At 46.4% G+C, this 19,322-nt stretch overlaps 1 protein-coding gene across 1 annotated transcript in view; it reads right to left on the bottom strand.

Annotated features, from left to right (window-relative positions):
* Nucleotides 1-6,923: 6,923 nt before the first annotated feature.
* NF1 (neurofibromin 1) overlaps nt 6,924-19,322 on the bottom strand; it is a 236,938-nt gene continuing 224,539 nt past the window's right edge. Inside the window, exon 58 of the mRNA XM_051992369.1 lies at nt 6,924-10,509. Within this exon, the coding sequence (XP_051848329.1) occupies nt 10,367-10,509 (143 nt within the window). The 3' untranslated portion in view covers nt 6,924-10,366. The remainder of the gene's footprint in view (nt 10,510-19,322) is intronic.

Below are 19,322 nucleotides of genomic sequence, written 5' to 3'. Positions count from 1 at the left end.
ACTACTTGTGTGTCTCTGGGCAAGTCATTTAACCCAAACTGCCTCAAAAAAAAAATTCAAACAAGTATCATCCTAGTTTCTTTTAACCTTTGGACCAAATCATGTGGCTCAGAAATTCCAGCTTTGAACACATTTACCCTAAAAGCCACAAATCTACAGAAGGCACTATTATTTAGACAATAAAAGAAAAAGAATCCCTTCAAAAAAAAAAAGGATCCGTGTGGTTTCAGTTGAATTCCCCTACCCCCTTTAGTTGCCGTTTATCAGTCCCGTCTCACTCTTCATGACCCCATTTGGGGTTTCCTTGACAGAGATACAGGAGTGGTTTGCCATTGCTTTCTCCAGTGGCTGACTGCTCGAGTTCCCATAGTGAGGAAATTTCTGAGACTACATTTGGGTTTTGAATTTGGGTCTTCCTGATTCAAAGCCTGGGATTCTATCTACTGACCTACCTAGCTGTCGCTTTACATCTTTATGGTTTTTTTAGGGGGGGGGTCAGAAAAGGCTTGTGTATGTTCTAATGCAACTTCCCATCCCTCTTGCTCCCAGAATTAGATTTTATTTTTTGAAATATTAACAGTTTCACAGAGGTCATTCAAATACTGCCTTAATTCTGTGGGACTCCCAACTATTGCCTAGACCAAAAGACCATTTCCCTTTAAGGAATGACCAAGAAGGAAGGGTGGGAAACAACTTTTCACCAAGATAATAAAAGCCCATCATGACAAGGGGGAGCTTCTTTTGATCCCCACTGCCTCTGCCAAAATCTTTTAGCTACAAATAATAAAAACAGACTGGAAGCAAGGCAGTGTACTGGGAAAGGCAGTGGATTTGGAGTGAGAAGATGGGGTCCGAATCCTTATCCTACCACACACTACCTATGTGACACTGGACGAGTCATTCACCTTGCTTTTGTGGTGGGGGACGATGGGTAGGATTTCACTGCATATAAAAGCTAAGGATTTTGAGCTTTAATGGTGGGTCACAGGGCCTTCCATGGGCATTAGAATTGCAAGGGGAAGAGGGGGATATTTGAAGACATTGACCTTAAGGGTCTAGCACAGTCCTGGCAGCTTCTAGGTGGTGATTCCCTGTCACTACTTCCATTCATCCCTGCCTTTTCATCCCCAAAAAGAAAGAGTGAATCTCTTTCTGGAGTATAAAAATCATCATTGATTTAATTTGAGTAATGAGTCACTTCCCTTGGGACGGTGCTGATTTCTTGAAAAGTAGAATTTCTAGCACAAGGAGCTTTTGGAGAAAAATATCCAATTATTTTTTTGGGCTATGCACATGACCCAAATGCTCCTTTGCCACAAACTCAGGGGCTTTCCTCTTTTCTAAACCAAACAGTGAAGGCTTATTTTGAATAGGGGCATCCTTAGGTGCTAAGGATGAAAAATGTAAATAATGGTACCTATCTCAAGAGGTACTTGTGAGATATTTGTAAAGCCCTAGGCAGGACTCCAGGCACACAGTAGGTGCTACATAAATGTTGGCTCTTTATTATTAAATATTTGTTTTTTTTAAAACTCTTTAGGCCATGTCTGGCACATGGAGGCACTAGGTAAATGCTTATTTGATTCCCTTCCTCTTCTCTACCGCAGAGGAAAAAGACTGTTCCATCATCTAATGGCAAATGAAGGTGCTGTAGACAGTGCTATAAAGGTTAGAAGTATTGAATGATTACAGCTGTCTCATCGATGAAAACTAGGCCAAATGTGAGATGAATTTTAATAGAGATTTTCCACTTGGGTTCAATAAACCAGTTTCACCTTTTAAGACAGTGGCGTGGGACAGGGAGGTGGCTGAGGGGGGAGAGATCTGAAATGGTCTGGGAAATTTCAGTGGGCTCTGTCCGAGCTCAGTAGGGCAACAGTCCCGGGTGCCCAAAAAGCAGCCATGACTGTGGCTTTAAGTCCAGTTTAAGTCCACATCTGAGATTCTGTGTCAATCTGGATATTAGGAGAGGCAGTGATAAAGTGGAAAACGCAGCCACGATGGGGGTGGGCCTGGAACTCATGCCCTGTAAAGATTTGTTGGAGTAATTGGAGATATTTAACCCATAGAAGAAGTGAGTTCGGGAAGGGAAGGGCTGTGACATAGGGTCTTCAAGTAGTTTAAATTTAAAGGATTAGACTTATTCCAATGGCCCCATGGGGCAAATTGCAAGGGAACTAATTCAGGCATGGTATCACAGTGCTGATTCTGTTTCTAAATGGATGGCCGTCTGTGGAGATATTTGGATCTGTTCTCTCTCCCCCTCCTAAGATCCTGTAGCAAAGAGAATGTCGTAGAGAGAATTCTTGTTCTGATATGGAGCAAATTAGGTGGCTTCTGAGGTAACAATATTTTAAAATGAAATACTAAGATTATTTTAAATATTTTGTGAATATGGAACCTAAACAGAGAGTATGGAGAACATTCTCAACTGCAGAAGTAACCTAAAGGCATCTGGGCAGAAATCCTCTGCCTCCAATAATATTCCAAATAAATGGTTATCTAGTCCCAGTATTAATACTTCCACTGGGGGAGAGGGGAACCCACTACTTTTTTTTTTTTTTTGCTGAGGCAATTGGGGTTAAGTGACTTGCCCAGGATTGCATAACCAGCATGTGTTAAGTATCTGAGACCAGATTTGAACTCAGCTCCTCCTGACTTGAGGGCTGGTGCTCTATCCACTTCGCCACCTTGCTGTCCCAAACCCACTACTTCTTAAGGTAGCCCATTCCACTTTTGAGGAATTCTAATCATTAGGAAGTTTTTTTCCCCCTCATTCCTAGATAAGCTTCTATTTTTCCCTCCTTGCTTTGTCTTGGGGATGGGGGGGGGGTTTAAGAACAGAAAGTCTAATCTCTTTTTTTACAGAAGAGCTTCTTAATATTTGAAGGAAACTTTCCTGCCTGCATTAGTCTTTTTTTTCTTTTTATTTTATTTTCCAGGTTTAAGTATCTCTGATTCTCACTTGTCACATTTTTGACTTCTCATCTGCTTTCCTTTTGGAATATTTTGAGTTAGAATGGTCAAAGGTCAAAATGACATTAGAGCTGCTGTCATTTATAGAGGAGCAGAATATAGTGAAATTATCTTCCTCTGTAAAGATTATTAACATCGCATTATTGTGTTGCTGTCCTTGGCTATGTCCAGGTAAGACCTTCAGCTACTGTCTCATCAGACTTCCTCCATCTGGTAGTTGTGCCATTGAGTTTTTGAACCAAAGTATAGGGGTTGAGATTTATTCCCATTACGCTTTTTATTATTACATATCCTAAATTGTCAAGATAGATTCTGACCTGATTGTGCTAAAAATCCCTTTCAACTTCACGTCACCTACAGAATTGTTATGTGTGCTAGCAAGCTGTGGGCCTTCTTCAGAGCCCCTCAAAAAAAAAAAACTAGATAGGGACATCAACATCTCAGGAAGATTTTATCAAATACCTTTCAGGAAGGAGAACTGACTATAAATAATGTGGTTCAAGGGGGAAAAAAAACCCACCAACTTGGCTAGAATGGAGGGTTTTTATAGGGGACTGTGCTGAGAGATAAGAGCCAAATGTAGGATACTATCAATGAGACTAAGGAGCTTAGACTTTATCCTACAGTCAAAGGGAGCAATAAAGGTTGGAAGGAACATGATGAATCAAAGTGATCATAATTGGGATCAGTCCCAAAGAGATGCCTGAAAATGGATTCTAAGTGAGGCTGTTCAGATATTGCAATCTTCCAAGTGAGGGGATGAAAATTCCCTAGATTGGGGAATGTCTGCAAGGTTGACAAAGAAAGGGTGATTTAGAGGCATGATATTAATGATATTTCTGCCTGACCATATTTGGAGAACTTAAGAGAATATCTTTGACAAAAAAGTAGGTAAAATAGGAGGGAACACTAGTTGAGCCATGGATACAGATGGTAGGCTTAGGACATACTGCGTGATGACAGATACCAAGATGGAATCCAGTAGGCAGATAATACCATCCTGTAACTCAGGAATAAGTTCTCAGCTAGAAAAGTGTATTTGGGAGTCATCCAAGAGGGGGAAGCTGACACTAAGAGAATATAAGCTGTCATCTTCCAAGAGAGAAAGGGAGAGCCTGGGAAGAGCTGATGACTGAGTCTTGGAGTTTACCCATATTGAGGGAGAGAACAGACATTTTGAAAAAGGCAGAGAAGTGCTCTGAGAATTAGGAGGGGAATCTGGACCATGGGTCACTGAAACAAAGAGGGAGAAAAGTTTCAGTTTAAGATGCTCTTAGGTAACAACATCCAATTATGCAAAAGGGTCCAGGAGAACTAGGAATGGGAGGGAGGTCACTAGATTTGGCCTTGGAGAATGTAGTTTCTATAATGTGGAGCACATAGGAGATTATGGATAGGAATTGGTTAAGGTAGAAGGTTAAGAAAATGGCACCCTTATAGCTTATTTTGAGAAATCTTAATGAGAAAACCGACTCAAAGATAGGTCGTGCTTTGTTCTTTAAAGATAACAAGAGACCTAAACATGAATCTTATAATTGCTCAGTTATTAACATTCTTTTCTCCTCAGGGAATCAGTAGAATGGGAACTCTTTGAGGGCAGATTTTCTGGTATAGAGCAGACATGTAATAAATGCTTGGGAAGTAAAACTTAATTCTCAGACACAGGGCAAGGAACCATTAAAAGACTTTGGGCAGAAGAGAGAATAATTGAAGGAGCAAGGTCTGGAGAAGACGGACTCAAGTCAAGCACATGAGTGGAGGAATGAACTTTCCTCCAAAGCAGAAGCAAAGGGCAATGTTATCTTTGGCAATTGGTAGAAATAATTGATTTATGTTGCATCAGTAGATCTCTGGCAGAAAATTCTTTTCCAAAGCTAGATTCTAAAGGGAATATCTGGAATTTAGGCAGCCACAAGAGGGCTGACTTCCTCTGGAGAATATAATTCTCATTTCTCTGCTTGTAAAAATAGGGCTAGTCAATGCAAACAAAGGTGACCTAGCTGTGCCAGATCTAAAACTGTATTACAAAGCAGCGATCATCAAAACCTTCTGGTACTAGTTAAGAAATGGAGTAGCTGATCAGTGGAATAGGTTAGGTTCATAAGATACAATAGTCTATAACTATGGTATCTAGTGTTTAATAAACCCAAAGACTCCAGTTTCTGAAATAATAAGAACTCATTATTTGATGAAAATTTCTAGGAAAATTGGAAAATAGTGCAACAGAAACTAGGCATTGATCAGCTCTTAATACCCTATACCAAGATAATGAGTTCATGATTTAGATGTAAAGAGTGATACTCTTTATACAAATTAGGAGAACAAGTAATAGATTACCTCTCAAATTTGTGGACAAGGAAGGAATTTATGGCCAAAGAACTTGAGAACATTATGAAATGCAAAATGGACAATTTTGACTGTGTTAAATTAAAAAGGTTTTGTACAAACAAAAGCAATGTAGCCAAGATTAGAAGAGTTCTGATAAAGGCCTCATTTCTAAAATAATATAATTGACTCAAATTTATAAGAATACAAACCATCCTCCAGCTAAAAAATGGTCAAAGGATATAAACAATTTTCAGACGAAGAAATTAAAATCATTTGTAGTTATATGAAAAAAAAGTTCTAAATCACTATTTAGAGAGATGAAAATTAAGACAACTCTGAAGCACTGCACATCTCTCAGATTGGTGAGGATGTCAAAAAAAGATATTGGAGGGGATGTGGGAAAACTGGGACATTAATAGGTTGTTGATGGAGTTGTGAACTGATCCAACCATTCTGGAAAGCATTTTGGAACTGTTCCCAAAGGGGTATCAGACTGTGATCCAGTAGTATTTCTATTGGGCCTGTATCCCAAAAAGATCATTAAAAAAAGAAAAGGACCCACATGTGCAAAAATGTTTCTAGCAGCCCTTTTTGTAGTGGCAAGGATGCCCATCAGTTGAGGAATAGCTAAACAAATTATACCAATGTAATGGAATATTATTGCTCTATAAGAAATGATCAGCAGCATAATTTCAGAAAAGCCTGGAGGACTTACAGGAACTAATACTAAGTGAAGTGAGCATAACCAAGAGAACATTTCTACACAGCAACAAGATTATGTAATGATCAATTCTGATGGACTTGGCTCTTTTCAATAGGGAGGTGATTCAAGCCATTTCCAATAGACTTGTGATGGAGAGAGCCATCTGCATCCAAAAGAAGAAATATGGGGACTGAATGTAGATCATGACTAGTATTTTCACCTTTGTTGTTTCCTTGCTTTTTTTTTTTTTTCTATTTTTTCCCCCTTTTTGATCAGATTTTTCTTTTGCAGCATGATACTTGTGGAAATACATATATTAGAACTCCACATATTTAACAAATTGGATTATTTATCATCTAGGGGAGGGTTGGGGGAGAGGGAGAAAAATGTGGAACACAGCAGTTTGCAAGGGTGAATGTTAAACTATCTTTGCAAGTATTTTGAAAATAAAAGGCTATTTTAAAAAAAAAAAAGAATAGGACGAGACTTTCGCAGGATAATAGTTCAGGGTGGTTTTAGTATATAGGAATTTTATTTTCATTCCTACAACAAAACTTTTCGTCCAATTGTTTTAGTCGGGTTCAACTCATCATGATCCCATCTGGGGTTTTCTTAGCAAAATACCGGAGTGGTTTGTCATTTCCTTCTCCAGCTCATTTTTACAGATGAAGAAACTGAGGCAGACATAGTGAAGTGCCTGCCCAGGATGACCCAGCTAAGAAGTGACTTTGGTCAGATTTGAACTCAGGGCGATGAGCCTTGCTAACTTCAGGTCTGGTACTCAATACACTCTAGGCCCACCTAGCTACCCCTTAAATGTATTTCCTTCAAAGAAGTTTCCTTATTCTCTAAGACAAACCAACAGGAAGTCAACCTAATTATGAAGATGAAATAAACATACATCCCACAGCTCTAAGCAGGTTGAATTTACATTTTACTTCAAAAAGGGGGCGGGAGTACATACATGAGGAGGAAAATAGGGGTAGAGAACAAGTATCTGAAACTGATTTCTACAATTTTCCCTAGAATTATCGATTTTGTGTCAGCAGCTGTTTTCCTGCTGATGTAGACTCACTTGCAGTTATTAACAGGATTGTAGATAAGGAAACATTGTCAGAATTTAGGCCCCAATGGAAAGAAGAGTAAGTTATCATACAACAATGTGATTTTATAGTACACAGCATTTTCTTTTAAATGACTTAATATAATTGCAAATTGCAAGGAGTTAACAATACTAACACAAGAATAATCAAATTTATGTGTTATCCATGTACAGCAACTAACTGCTTTACAAAAAAAGCAAAATAATACAATATATTGTCACATGTATTTACAGTGTAGTAAATATACTTTTCTGTCAAATTTTACACAAAAACTATTTACAGGTGAATATACTGCATTAAAAAAAATGTTGTGGCTGACACTAAGAGTGACTTTTTGGTGGTAAGTCTGTTGCATAACATTGAATAAGACATGCTTCATTACATCGGGGGTGGGGTGGAAGAGTAAAAAAAAAACAACCCTAGGAAAAAAAAAACAAAACAGAAAAGCCCTAAAACCTACCAATCAGTTAGGAATAGAGCCCTGGTGAGAATTCCCAAAAGCTCAATCCCTAAATCAAGTGAAATATTTCTCATTTATGGAAAATAGCATGCACATGAGAACTGAGCCATTGGTTTATGAGACAGATTATGTATGACTGAAATGACTGATATACCTTTTTTTCCCTCTTAAAAAAGGGGCAGGAAAAACCCCTACAAATGATACATGATGGGTAACATGCTCTGACATTGAGATATTCAGATCCTAGTGTCTGGTAAGAAAATATAGCCCAAATTGTGGAGGGAAGGTGATTGGTATAAGACAAAATTATGAACCGTTCATGTTTGCTGTATTCAAAAACTCAAGTTTTTTTTTGTTTGTTTGTTGTGCCAAAAATGGCCATTTCCAACCTCCATGGTTTTAAATTTGCCAGGATATACTAGTAGGTCAGAAAGATGGACTTTCTACGTTTCAAATGAAGGGCAAACAATTCTGATTTGTGCCACGCTGATCATTACATGAGGTAATCAATCCAAACAAATCCCATTGGAAAGCAAGAGGCTTGGTTTCTTCATGCCTTGAAAAATCTGCTTGTGGAAAAGTTGAATGGATCAAAAACCATCATTTTCAGTAGTAAAAATGACCTCAATTAAGAAATTGTTTGGGTTTTCTATTTCAAAGAAAGTGGTTAACAAAGCAAACACCTACTTCCATCAATGTATTCATCAAACAAACAAAAAAAGAATTTAAAAAAAAAAAAAAAAGATGGAATCAAAATGACCGATATTCCCAAAGCCAAGAAATAAGACAAGTACTTAACCAGATTCACTGGATCTGAGGATGTGGTTTGAAAGAACCAAGACTACAAACTGATGGTAAAGTTGGTCCTTGGCACAGGTAACTGCTCTATTCCTAAGGTCAGCTCTGTTCTTGTAGCATCCTCATGGGCTCAGGAGTGCTGGGACCATCACAATTCTACTGCAGCATTTGGAGCATGGAGATTTTTTTTTTAAGTTTGGTTAATTGCACAAGTCTTCAACTTTTCCCAAGAAACCTATGTCAAGAAAATTATTAATACTAAGGTTTTTTTTTTAATTTTGGCAAATCATTTGCATATTAAGTTTGTGTTCATCTTTTTTTTTTCCAGGACTGTAAACAAATTTAAAAAATTAAGTTATTTCTGAATATAACAAAAGGCAATTTATTTACATTAACATATTACATTGTTACTGTGTGAGTAAATGTGGATTATGTGTGTATTATTAAAATCTGAACACTTAATTGTACCATTCTTTATTAATTTAGTTGTGGAATTTAGTTTACTGAAATCCACTAATAAAACAGTATTACAGGAAACCCCTAGGTCCTCTCCCTTTCCCTGCTGCTAGTTTTCTTCCAAGTCAACGATCATTTATTTACCGCTAATCTAATGGGAAGCAGGGGCTGGGAGGCTGAACTATCTTTCGCAGGACCCAGTTTCCCCTAGATGTGCACGTCCAGATCGCTGCCCACTGAGCTCCATGCCCATCTGTCCCGCAGGCCCCTCTGCGTCGTCATCACCTGCACCGTACCACAGGTGAAAGGCTGGCGCTCCAACCCAGCCCTTTGGCAGCATAGCAGCATCTCGCAGTCTCCCCACTGGTGACTTTACTGCGGGGTTTGCTCGTCTTTTCACAGTGATTAAATACAATTTTATCTCGTAAAACCCAACTGTTTGACTATCATGATTCTGTTCTTTCAAGGTCCAACAAATTCGGCAACACAGCTTACTGTGAAAATGCCGGATAATATGCAGCTACCAGGAATTTGTGTCTGACGAACTGAAATGAAAGAGAGCTAGCTACTTCAGAAATTAAGTACCGTTTCATTTGACTCAAGGGAACTAAGGGGGGTCTAGGCTTCAGTAGCCCTTGGCCAAACGGGAGACGTAAAAAGTGGCCTCTCGGCCACGCTGGCTTCCTTGATCCCCAATGACCCTGCCTGAAATTATTTTGAGAGCAAAGGGAGAAAAGGAAAAGCATAATTCCCATCAGGTGATGAATGATCGGTGCCTGTAGCACATCCACGACTTAGAAAAGAAACATCTGGAGGAAAGGGGGCCCGGTCGGACAGTCGGACGGCGTGGGTCTCGATGGGCGGCGCTCCGACTCTGGCGACAAGAAGGGACCCAGCCTCCCGCGTCACCCCGTGATTATTGCTAAAGCTCCGAGTGTTCAGTTCTCGCCCACGTCCCGTGAAACGCGACACCCCCCCGAGGGGCCCTGCACATCCGGGTTCCCGCTGGGGGTCGCCGAATCTCTCGGCCCAGAGTTCCTCCGGCCTTGTATTGTTACCGAAAGCCCACAGCGGAAGGTTAGAGAGCGCGAAGGGGTCCCGGGCGCCATTTCTCGCCTCGCTCTGGGGGACGACCGAGAAGGGAAAGCACAGCCGTCGGATGGCGCTCGCCCCCGGCCAGGAGGTTCCCCTCCCAGCTCCCCAGACCGGCTCCTGAAGTCCGTTTGAAACCCTGACTCAAACCCACCGAGACCCGCCCCAAGTGGGGGAAACGAAACAAAACGAAAAGAAAAGGCAGCATTGAGCTCGGTGACTGTTCAGAATTGATCATCTGGCCACATGGGTGATGGGACGCAGAGAGGAGGCGAGTGCAGCATCACAGCAGGGGAGCGCGGGGGCCCGCCGGCTGGGGGCGAGCGTGTGTGCGTGGGGGGCTGACGGGCAGCCGGGAGGGGGGCTGGACGGGGGCCGCTGGCGGCGAGTCGGCGTCGGGGCCGCGGCGTCGGGGCGCTTTTGTTTTTTGAGAAGCAAAGGGAGGAGGCTTCACACGATCTTCTTGATGCTGTGCCTCTTGAAGCTGCCGGCACTCCTCTGCTTCTGGACCTGGCTGGCGGAGCCGTGGCGCGTCCTCCCGCCGCTGCAGTGCCCGGTGGTTGGCGAGAGCTCCACATTCTCCTTGTCAATGCCTGTTTGAAAACAAAGCAGACTGGGTCAGCGTGAGCACCGGTAGTAGGCCTTGGGGGTCCCGAGGCGCCTCCGGCACTGTGGGGCAAGTCCCAGGGGCTGACCCCCCAAAGCCTCCTCACGTTCTGGGCGTGCTCACGCAGGAACGGCCCAGGATCCTGCAGGAGGGGGCCAGAGGCAGACAGGCCACGATGGGGGACACAGTGAGGGAACCCCAGCGTGGCCGGCAGAGTCAGCGGAGCCTCTCACGGCCCCTCCCGGACCCCAGGTTCTGCTCCTCTGGGGCCACAGCTCACACCACAAACCTACAGTCTGACAAACTCCCTCCCCTCCACACCTAAGTTTCCCTAAATGCCCTTTTCTTGAGGGCAAATCTCCCTGGGTTCTCAGAATGGAACACCTTTCAGTAGACCTGCAAGGAGATTCATAACCCAGACTGTCCAGATAACCCCAAGGATGAGGGTGGTCAGCAAAAGGACCACCTAAAAACTTATTCCAAAGCTACCGAATTAAGTCAAACTACCCGCTACTGAACAAAGCACGAAGGCGCGGAGCTTCCAAAACACACTTCGGAAAATCTGTCGGCTCATCCTCAAACTTGGGAAGGGATGTACAAAGAACCCAATCATCACGTCTGGGGTGTTCGGGGGGGAGGAGGGGAGAGGAGGAGAGAGACAAGGGAAGGGAGAGAGGAAAAAGAGAAAAAGAGTTAGAGTGGAGAGGAAGAAGAGAGGGGGATGGGGAGCAAGAATGGAGAAGGGGAGCAGAAGAAAATATTTAGCCTCAAACTTTTATGAGCATTTCAAAATGTGGCAATGCTGGATGACCTCATCTCTGTGCGCGTCAGCAATCCCAAAGACAGGCCAGTGAGGAGGAGCTGCTGATGCTCCTGGCGACGGGGGCCAGCTTCGTGTCTCCGGCCCTGCAGTCCCTGGGAGCGGTAACGGCCACACTCGGCCCGCGACGCGCCCACAGAACGCCATCCCCCTGTGAATGCGCGTCGCCTCTTTACCCCGGCCCTTCCCCTCTGTCAGAGTCCTGGGTGCCTTCACTGCCGGGAGGTCCCGGGTTTCTCACTCTTCATCGATACCAGGCTGGGTAAGAGCAGGGGCCTGCCCTTCCTCTCCTTCCCTCAGGCCTCCCCACTCCAGTCACACAGTCTCCACTTCCCAGGTCAGGGCCTTGTCCTCTCTCATCTGGAAGGCCATCACTCCTCCTAACCGGCCTCCTCCCTCCAATCCACACGCCAATCTGGCCGTCAAAACGAAGGCCTCGGGAGGTCGGGCTCTGGGAGCCCAAAAAAAGCCTTCCGTCGGCTTCAGAAGGATCCGCATTGGGATCCCAGACTGCTTCGTGGGCTTGCTTGGGACTCTTCCCTTTCACGCCCAATGAGGCTGGCCGCTCTCTCCCACCTCCCGCCTCCAGGCATCCAGATTCGTCCCCATCCTACTTCTGTCCGACCCTAAGAATGTGGCTTGCTCTCCAGAATCGGCCCAAGCCGTCCTTGATGTCCTCTCCCCGATCTCCTCAGGGTTCTCTTCCTCAGACCACACTTACTTGTTTACCCGCCCTAGTGCCCAGGAGAACGTTGGCATTTTAGGGCACAGACTGTTTCTCGTGGTGTCGCTAGTGCTCAGAACAAACAGTCGATATTTAATGACTCTCAAATCTGCAGCTCCAATCATCCTCAGGGGAATAATAAGGCACAATGGCAATTAGTCTCTTTTAAAACTTAATTTTGTGCCAAAAAACTGGTACTATGCAAAAATATCAAAGAATGAACTACCGAACAAGAGAAATTACCATAAGAAATCCTGAGTGTGCTTTAGAATAGAGGCTGCTAGAACAATTATCGTCATAATTACACCAAAATGTGCTCAGGAAAAAACTCCAAAGATAGCATGAAAGGAAATTAAATTATAGCTGATTCCTGCATTGATGCCTCTGAAGCCATTGCTTCATTCTCCGTCTCTGAAATCTACATAGCAACAGCTCCCTTAAAATGGCAAAAACCCACGAAAGTACCACCCGACAAGGGAGGGAGATAACCTCCCAGAGATGGGCAGCCCAGGGCTACGGAGGGCACAGAGGACACTGATCCCTGAAGCACTTGGCTCAGAAGAGGCAGCTCTGGAGTCACTCTCCTCCATAACCCATCTTTGGTGGGAGGTACTTTTGACAAAGCAAACTTCATGGGCAGAGCTCTTTAAGCAAAATGACCAGGAATTGGCATCTGAAAAATGGGGCTGAAATGGCACTCAGGCCAACTCTGCAAGACAGTCTCATTACACTGGACTACCCTGAATTATATCTGTGAGATGTGTGGGCCCAGGGTTCAAACTTACAACCAGAGAGGAGAAGAGAAGCTGAAATGGTTTGTTTGGGAGGTTTTGTCAGCATTTTAATTCCTATGTTCCAAGGGATTATGGGGGCTCTGGATGGAACTTAAGTTTTAAATAACCCATCTGTATTGGTCACGTACTTTAATAGATGGAATGTTCCTGAATAGTAAGAAGAAGGAAAAAAATACCCTCAAAGCCAAAAACCTTTTGACATTACTTATTTGATATGAACAGACAATTCTCAGATGATAAAATTTAAACTATCTCCACTCATATGAAAGAGTGTTCCAAATCACTATTGATCAGAGAAATGCAAATTAAGACAACTCTGAGATACCACTACACACCTGTCAGATTGGCTAGAATGACAGGGAAAGATAATGTGGAATGTTGGAGGGGATGGGGGAAAACAGGGACACTGATACATTGTTGGTGGAGTTGTGAACGAATCCAACCATTCTGGAGAGCAATTTGGAACTATGCTCAAAAAGCTATCAAACTGTGCATACCCTTTGATCCAGCAGTGTTTCTATTGGGCTTATACCCCAAAGAGATACTAAAGAAGGGAAAGGGACCTGTATGTGCCAGAATGTTTGTGGCAGCCCTATTTGTAGTGGCTAGAAACTGGAAAATGAATGGATGCCCATCAATGGGAGAATGGCTGGGTAAATTGTGGTATATGAACGTTATGGAATATTATTGTTCTGTAAGGAATGACCAGCAGGATGAATACAGAAAGGACTGGCGAGATTTACATGAACTGATGCTGAGTGAAATGAGCAGAACCAGGAGATCATTATATACCTCAACAACGATACTGTTTGAGGATGTATTCTGATGGAAGTGGATCTCTTCGATAAAGAGAGCTAACTCAGTTTCAATAGATCAAAGATGGACAGAAGCAGCTACACCCAGAGAAAGAACACTGGAAATGAATATAAACTGCTTGCATTTTTGTTTTTCTTCCCGGGTTATTTATACCTTCTGAATTCAATTCTCCCTGTGCAACAAGAGAACTGTTCGGTTCTGCACACATATATGTTTTTTAAAAGGAAATATTTGGTCTCTATTCTAATAAATTGAGATGTGAGTTAAATGATTGACTAGAAGTCAAGTAATAGCAATCAGTCAAAAAGTATTTATGAACCTCTTTGGATGTTCCAGGCACTGTGCTAAGCCCTTGGGAGATAGGGAAAGGCAAATACATAGTCCCTCGCCTCCAGGAACTCCCATTCTACAGGGAGAAATGCCATGCAAACACCAATGCACACACCCAGATCCACACAGGAGAAATCAGAGTCATCTCCGAGGGAAGGGACTAGACACGGGGGCTGGGGGCTGGGCCAGGAACCAGCGGAGGTGGGGGCATGGGAGGCAGATGGTGCAGACTCAGAGGAGATGAAGAGCAGCATCACTGGAAGCCAGAGTATGTGAAGGGAAGGAAGAAGGGAGGAAGGGGCTGGGTCGTGAGGCTTTCAAGGCCAGAAGAGAACTGGATGTTGGATTCTGGAGCAGCGAGGGTTTGAGGTGTGACAGCACTGTCTGGGCTTGGCAGGAGCCCTGTGCCAGCTGTGTAGAGCAGAGCCTGGGGTGGCCAAGTGACTCACGAGAAAGGCCGGCCAGGCCTGGGTGACTGTGTTGTTGCAGGGGCAGGAGTCCAGGGTGCCCCAGCCCTTGGGACAAGCTTCAGTAACCAGGAGTAAAACAGGAAAAGGAAAGGCCGGACAAGGGCAGGGCTTGGGGGAAGCTTTTAGGCCATGGTCAAAGGATCTGCTTCCTCTGATGGGTGGGTGGGTGGGTGGGGGGCCAGTTTGTTTTATTTGCCCAGAAAGTGAGGGGTGAGAGGGAAGTTAAGGAAACTCTCCCCAAGATCTTACAAATGAGACTTAACTGAAGAGAGCTCAGTCACCTGCACACAACTTCAAGCCTATCCAACCTTGTGTAGTCATTAAAAAAAAGTAAGGAAAAAACAATTTAAAAGAAAGCTTCTCTAAGTTCATAAATGTGTTTAGCACAGACACCTGAATGCTGCTAATGGCTGTAAGAGTGAATTCCCACAGGGATTTGGAGCAAGTGCTGATTCACTCACTGGAATCAGTCACCTGAAAAGTCAAGGGGAAGCTAATAAATGAGTTCCAAGCCTGGGGAAGCCCCAGCGGAGCAGCAGCAGCAGGAGCTGTCCTGGGGCAACAGCTCCGGCCTCCCCTTTGATACCTCCCGGGCTGCCTACGGAGAGTGTGTTTTACTTGGATTCTTCTGAAATGACGCTGGCATTTTTTGAAGCTTTTGAAGCTGCTCTGAAAAGGGAGTAGATCGTATCCCTCTAACCGATGCTTCTGCTCCCTGCCTGAGACCCTCTCAGATGCCCACACAATGTTGGGGAGCATGGGAACAAGGGAGCTGCAGGGGAGGGAGAGGATGCACAGAAGAGCACAGAGGACATGCAGAAGGGGGAGGGGGGGCAGCACGAGGCAATGACAAAGGCACCAGTGTTGGAGCTAGGACTAGAAACTCAGCTCTATTCTCTATGGTCCGGATCTTCCCTGGGCCCGAGGGGCTTCCTCTGGACCAGACGACCTGGGAAGTGAAAAGCAGTTAAAGTCTCAGATCTGTCACATGTGCCTGTGTGATCACAGGATGATTTCGGTCTTCCCATCTACAGAATGTGGGGATTGGGCAGCTGATTTCTGAGATCCCTTCTGGCTCAATCTGTGATCTTGATCCTTTGATAGAGAGTAGCCAACTACTCTGACTACAGAACCTTCCAAGAAAGGGGGGAAAGGAAAAATAACCACTCTCCTCATCTTTCCTTCATCAGGAACCTCAGATCTGGCCTAGAATTCCTCTGCCGCCAGCCCTCCGCCTCCTGCCACGCCCTATGTCCCTCCGGGAACACTGGGCATGCCGGGGACTGCCACTTGGGGACCTCCTTGGGGTCTCCCGAGCCCTCACTGAGCCCAGGGACTCCTCCGACTTGCCAAGCTGGGCTGTGAGAGGATCCGACACGGGGGAGCAGCGGCGACGTCCCGCAGCTCGTGCCCAGGCGCAGTGCGGGCGGTGCCTCGTGCCGTGATGGAAGGCGCGGATCGGGAGCGCGGCAGAGGAGCTTCCCAGGCTCCGGGGGGGACAGTGAGACACGAGGTGGTTGTTATGGGGGAGACACAATGACGTGCTGAGAAGCTCCAACCTAAGTCCCATCAGTCCCACAGAATGCTCTCCCAGCCCGGTCAGAGACGGAGGGCAGATCCGTGGGGTTTTCTTTAATCCCATGAGCACCAAGGTTTAAGGGCAAAACCACCAACGGGTCCATCAAGCAACTGCTCAGCCTCAGGTTCTTTATCCCTTGATATTAGAAAGAAACAAGGGGCAGAACTGCCGGGATGAGCCAAGCCACTTGTCATTTATTAAAACCATCCCACGAGTACGGCGATTGCGGAGGTTTGCGGGCTCCTTTAGGGCGGGTGCAGCAGGGCTGGGGGTTCCCAGAGCACTGGGGGCATTTCTGCAGGCCAGCCTCCGCTCCGGGGGAGCCTGGGACGAAGACGCCCGCCCCGGGAGAGCCGGGGGGGGGCCCTGGCGCAGCCCCGAGGCCCGGAAGCACCTTCCAACGAACCCTCGGCATCCCGGTTTGTGAGGCCGTCTCTCGGGCTTCAGAGATCCTGGTCACTAAATCCTCACCCCCAGAAACCCGGCCCTGCCATCCCAGCAGACGCTGCCAGTCTAAGTAGCCAGTGCTCAGAGGAAGAAACGAGACCAGAACCAAAGACCGGCCCAAAGACCGCCCTGCATTGTTCTGGAATCAAAAACAGGCCGGTCAGAAAGCTGGCCACGCCCTCTGATGACCCTCACTCCAAGGATGAATCCAGGCCTCTGGACGCAGACGGCGGGCTCTGTGCTGCCCGCGTGCCCAGCTCCCCTGCTCTCACCATGAGGAACCTCACGCCAGGATCTAGAACTTTTTAACTTCCTCCGGGCTCCTGCTCCTGGCCTCTGGGGTCAGGCGGAAGCCCCCTCCCCCCACCCCCCACGCAGGGCCTCCGCAAGGCTTCTCTGTGAGACTTCCCCTGCCCAGTTAGGAGCCGTCGCCCCGCGGCCTCAGCAGCCCCAGCTTTATTATTAGCACCGTGCTTTTCACCGAGACAATGCCGGCAGAAAGCACATCCTCTTTCAAGAGCCCTGCTGGGGAGGAAGCCTCTCGGGACAATTTCCTGTCTCCCCTTTCCCCCCAAATCTGGGAAAACCACTCCGGCCTTTGCTGAGCCAGGAAAACCAGTAAAATCTAAGGCCTTGGAGGGCAGAGCTCACGGGGCCATGCTGTCTTTGTGCCGGTGGCTAGCAAAGGGTCTGTGCGTGCAGAGAACTCTTAATCCGGCTTTACCACGGCATCACCACAGGCCTCCAAGGAGAGTGTTTTTTAAGTAGATTTATCTGTTCTGTCACCGCCCCCCCAAACTCACACACTCACTCGTCTGTCTGTCCCTCCTTCCCTCCCCTTTGCAACCCCCCCCCCCAGCCTATATATTTTAACCAAGGTTATGTTTGACAGGAAATACTGTGGCCTTGGAGTCAGAGATGGGTTCAAATCCTGCCTCTGACCACCCTGTCTCACATCCTGAAATGATTTCTGCTTCCTGACCTCGGTATGTGACCGAGGGGCCCACAAACTACCTGAGGCCCCAAGGCTGCGATGCTACGAGCCCCAGTGGGGGCCCAAAGAGGTCCTTCCATCCATTTCATTGCTGATCCGGTCCCCAAGGGTAGAGCTTTGGATCGGGCCCTGTCTCGACGGTCCCCTCCCCCCCTCCCCCCCTCCCTCAGGGTCCTCTTGGTTGAATGCAAAGACCCTGGTGCTGCTGCAGCGGCTAAGGCGAGCCCTCCGGATGGCGCCCAGCCCGGAAGGGCAGGTTTCTGCTCTAACTGCCTCGGACCAGAGAGGGCTTCCGCCGAGGCCGGCTGAGGAGGCGGTTCTGCAGCCTCAGCGCTCTCGCTCTGGCAAGTGGCCACGGCCCTGGGCTGAGGAGAAGCTGGCACCGAGGGCCTCCACGGTGCTCAGTCAGCATTCACCTCTTCAGCCCCCGCCAAGAAAGCTCTGGTTCCCAGTGCGGTGCTCGGGGCCTGTGGGAGAGGGGGCCGCTGTCAGGCGGGAGGGGAGTGCCAGAGGAGAAGGGCCGCTGCTTCGGGAACTGGATTCTGCAGAAAGCAGGGAGACGTACAAGGACAGGAACGATACCGGCCGGTCACCCGGCCCAGGCTGCCCTCCTCCTCCTCCTCCTCCTCCTCCTCCTCCTCCTCTGTGAGAAGGGAAAGCCGCTGTTTCAAGCTCCCTCCTTCTCTAACATGGTTAGAAAGGATGTCCAGGGTGGGGACTCGGGGACACCTCGCTGCCATTTCCAGCACTGAATGCTCATTAAACAACTGCAGACAGTAAAAGGTCACAGAGAAAGGAGCACAGTTACTGGCTCTAAGGTCAGGAAAGGCTCCAGGCCAGTGCATCAGGCAGCCGGGTGACCTTGGGATGGGGGAGGACACTGAGGAGCCCAGTCTCTCCCTCAGAAAAGTGGGGTTCCTATCATTCACGTTAGCGTGTCACGGGGCTTCTGATGAAAAGATGCTCTATAACCTGAAAGAGGCTCTGAAAATCAGGGCCACGGCCGTTACCCAGAGGCGGCCAAGCTTCTACTACATGAGCCAGGGGCCAAAGCAAATGACCGCGGTGGGACCACAAAACGTGAGCCCGCGACTCTCCTGCTCAGGCTGGGCCTCTAGGATCACACCTGAACCCTCCCTTTAGCCTTTACAATTCCACAAAACCCGGCCCCAACCAACCTCTGCAGGCTCAGTCTCCTGCCTACCTTGATTCAGTCCCTTCTCTTCCAGCCTCCCACCTCCATGCTTTTGCCCCGGCAAAGGATGTCTGGAATACACGGCCTCTGTGCCTCCCCTCAGAGTCCCTGCCTTTCTTTAATCAAGCTCAAACAACATCCTCCCCGGGAATCAGCCTCCCCCAGGCTAGTGTCCTTCCTCCCCGATGACCCTGTATTTTGTGATTTTTACATAAATTCTATTTCTTCATGCCCTATTTATGTTGCACATATTTTCTATGTACTTTCTCTCCCTGTCAGACATGAAAATTCACTCTAAGTGGGGGGCTGCCTTATTTCCCCTTGGATCCTCAGGAATAATGGCAGGGGGCTGGGGGTGTAGCAGCAGCAGGAATGAGAATAAACAGCTGACACCGACCTGCTAAGTGCCAGGCACCTGTGCTAAGGACTTTACAGCTATCATTTCATTTCTTGGCATACAATAAAAACAGTTTACAAAATGCTGGTAAGTGATTATATTCATTGTATTCACTGTTTTTCTGGCTCTGTTTACTTTACTTTTAAACATCAACTCCTACAAATCTTTCCTTGTTTCTTTGTAGCAAATTCCACTCAGTACAATGTGTTGAGCCATTTCCCAACTAGTGGGTG

Source organism: Antechinus flavipes, chromosome 4 (assembly GCF_016432865.1).
Source record: "Antechinus flavipes isolate AdamAnt ecotype Samford, QLD, Australia chromosome 4, AdamAnt_v2, whole genome shotgun sequence".
In the NCBI taxonomy this organism is placed as follows: Eukaryota; Metazoa; Chordata; class Mammalia; order Dasyuromorphia; family Dasyuridae; genus Antechinus; species Antechinus flavipes.
Note: the sequence above shows the minus strand (reverse complement) of the source record. Positions and strands in the feature narration are given on the sequence as shown.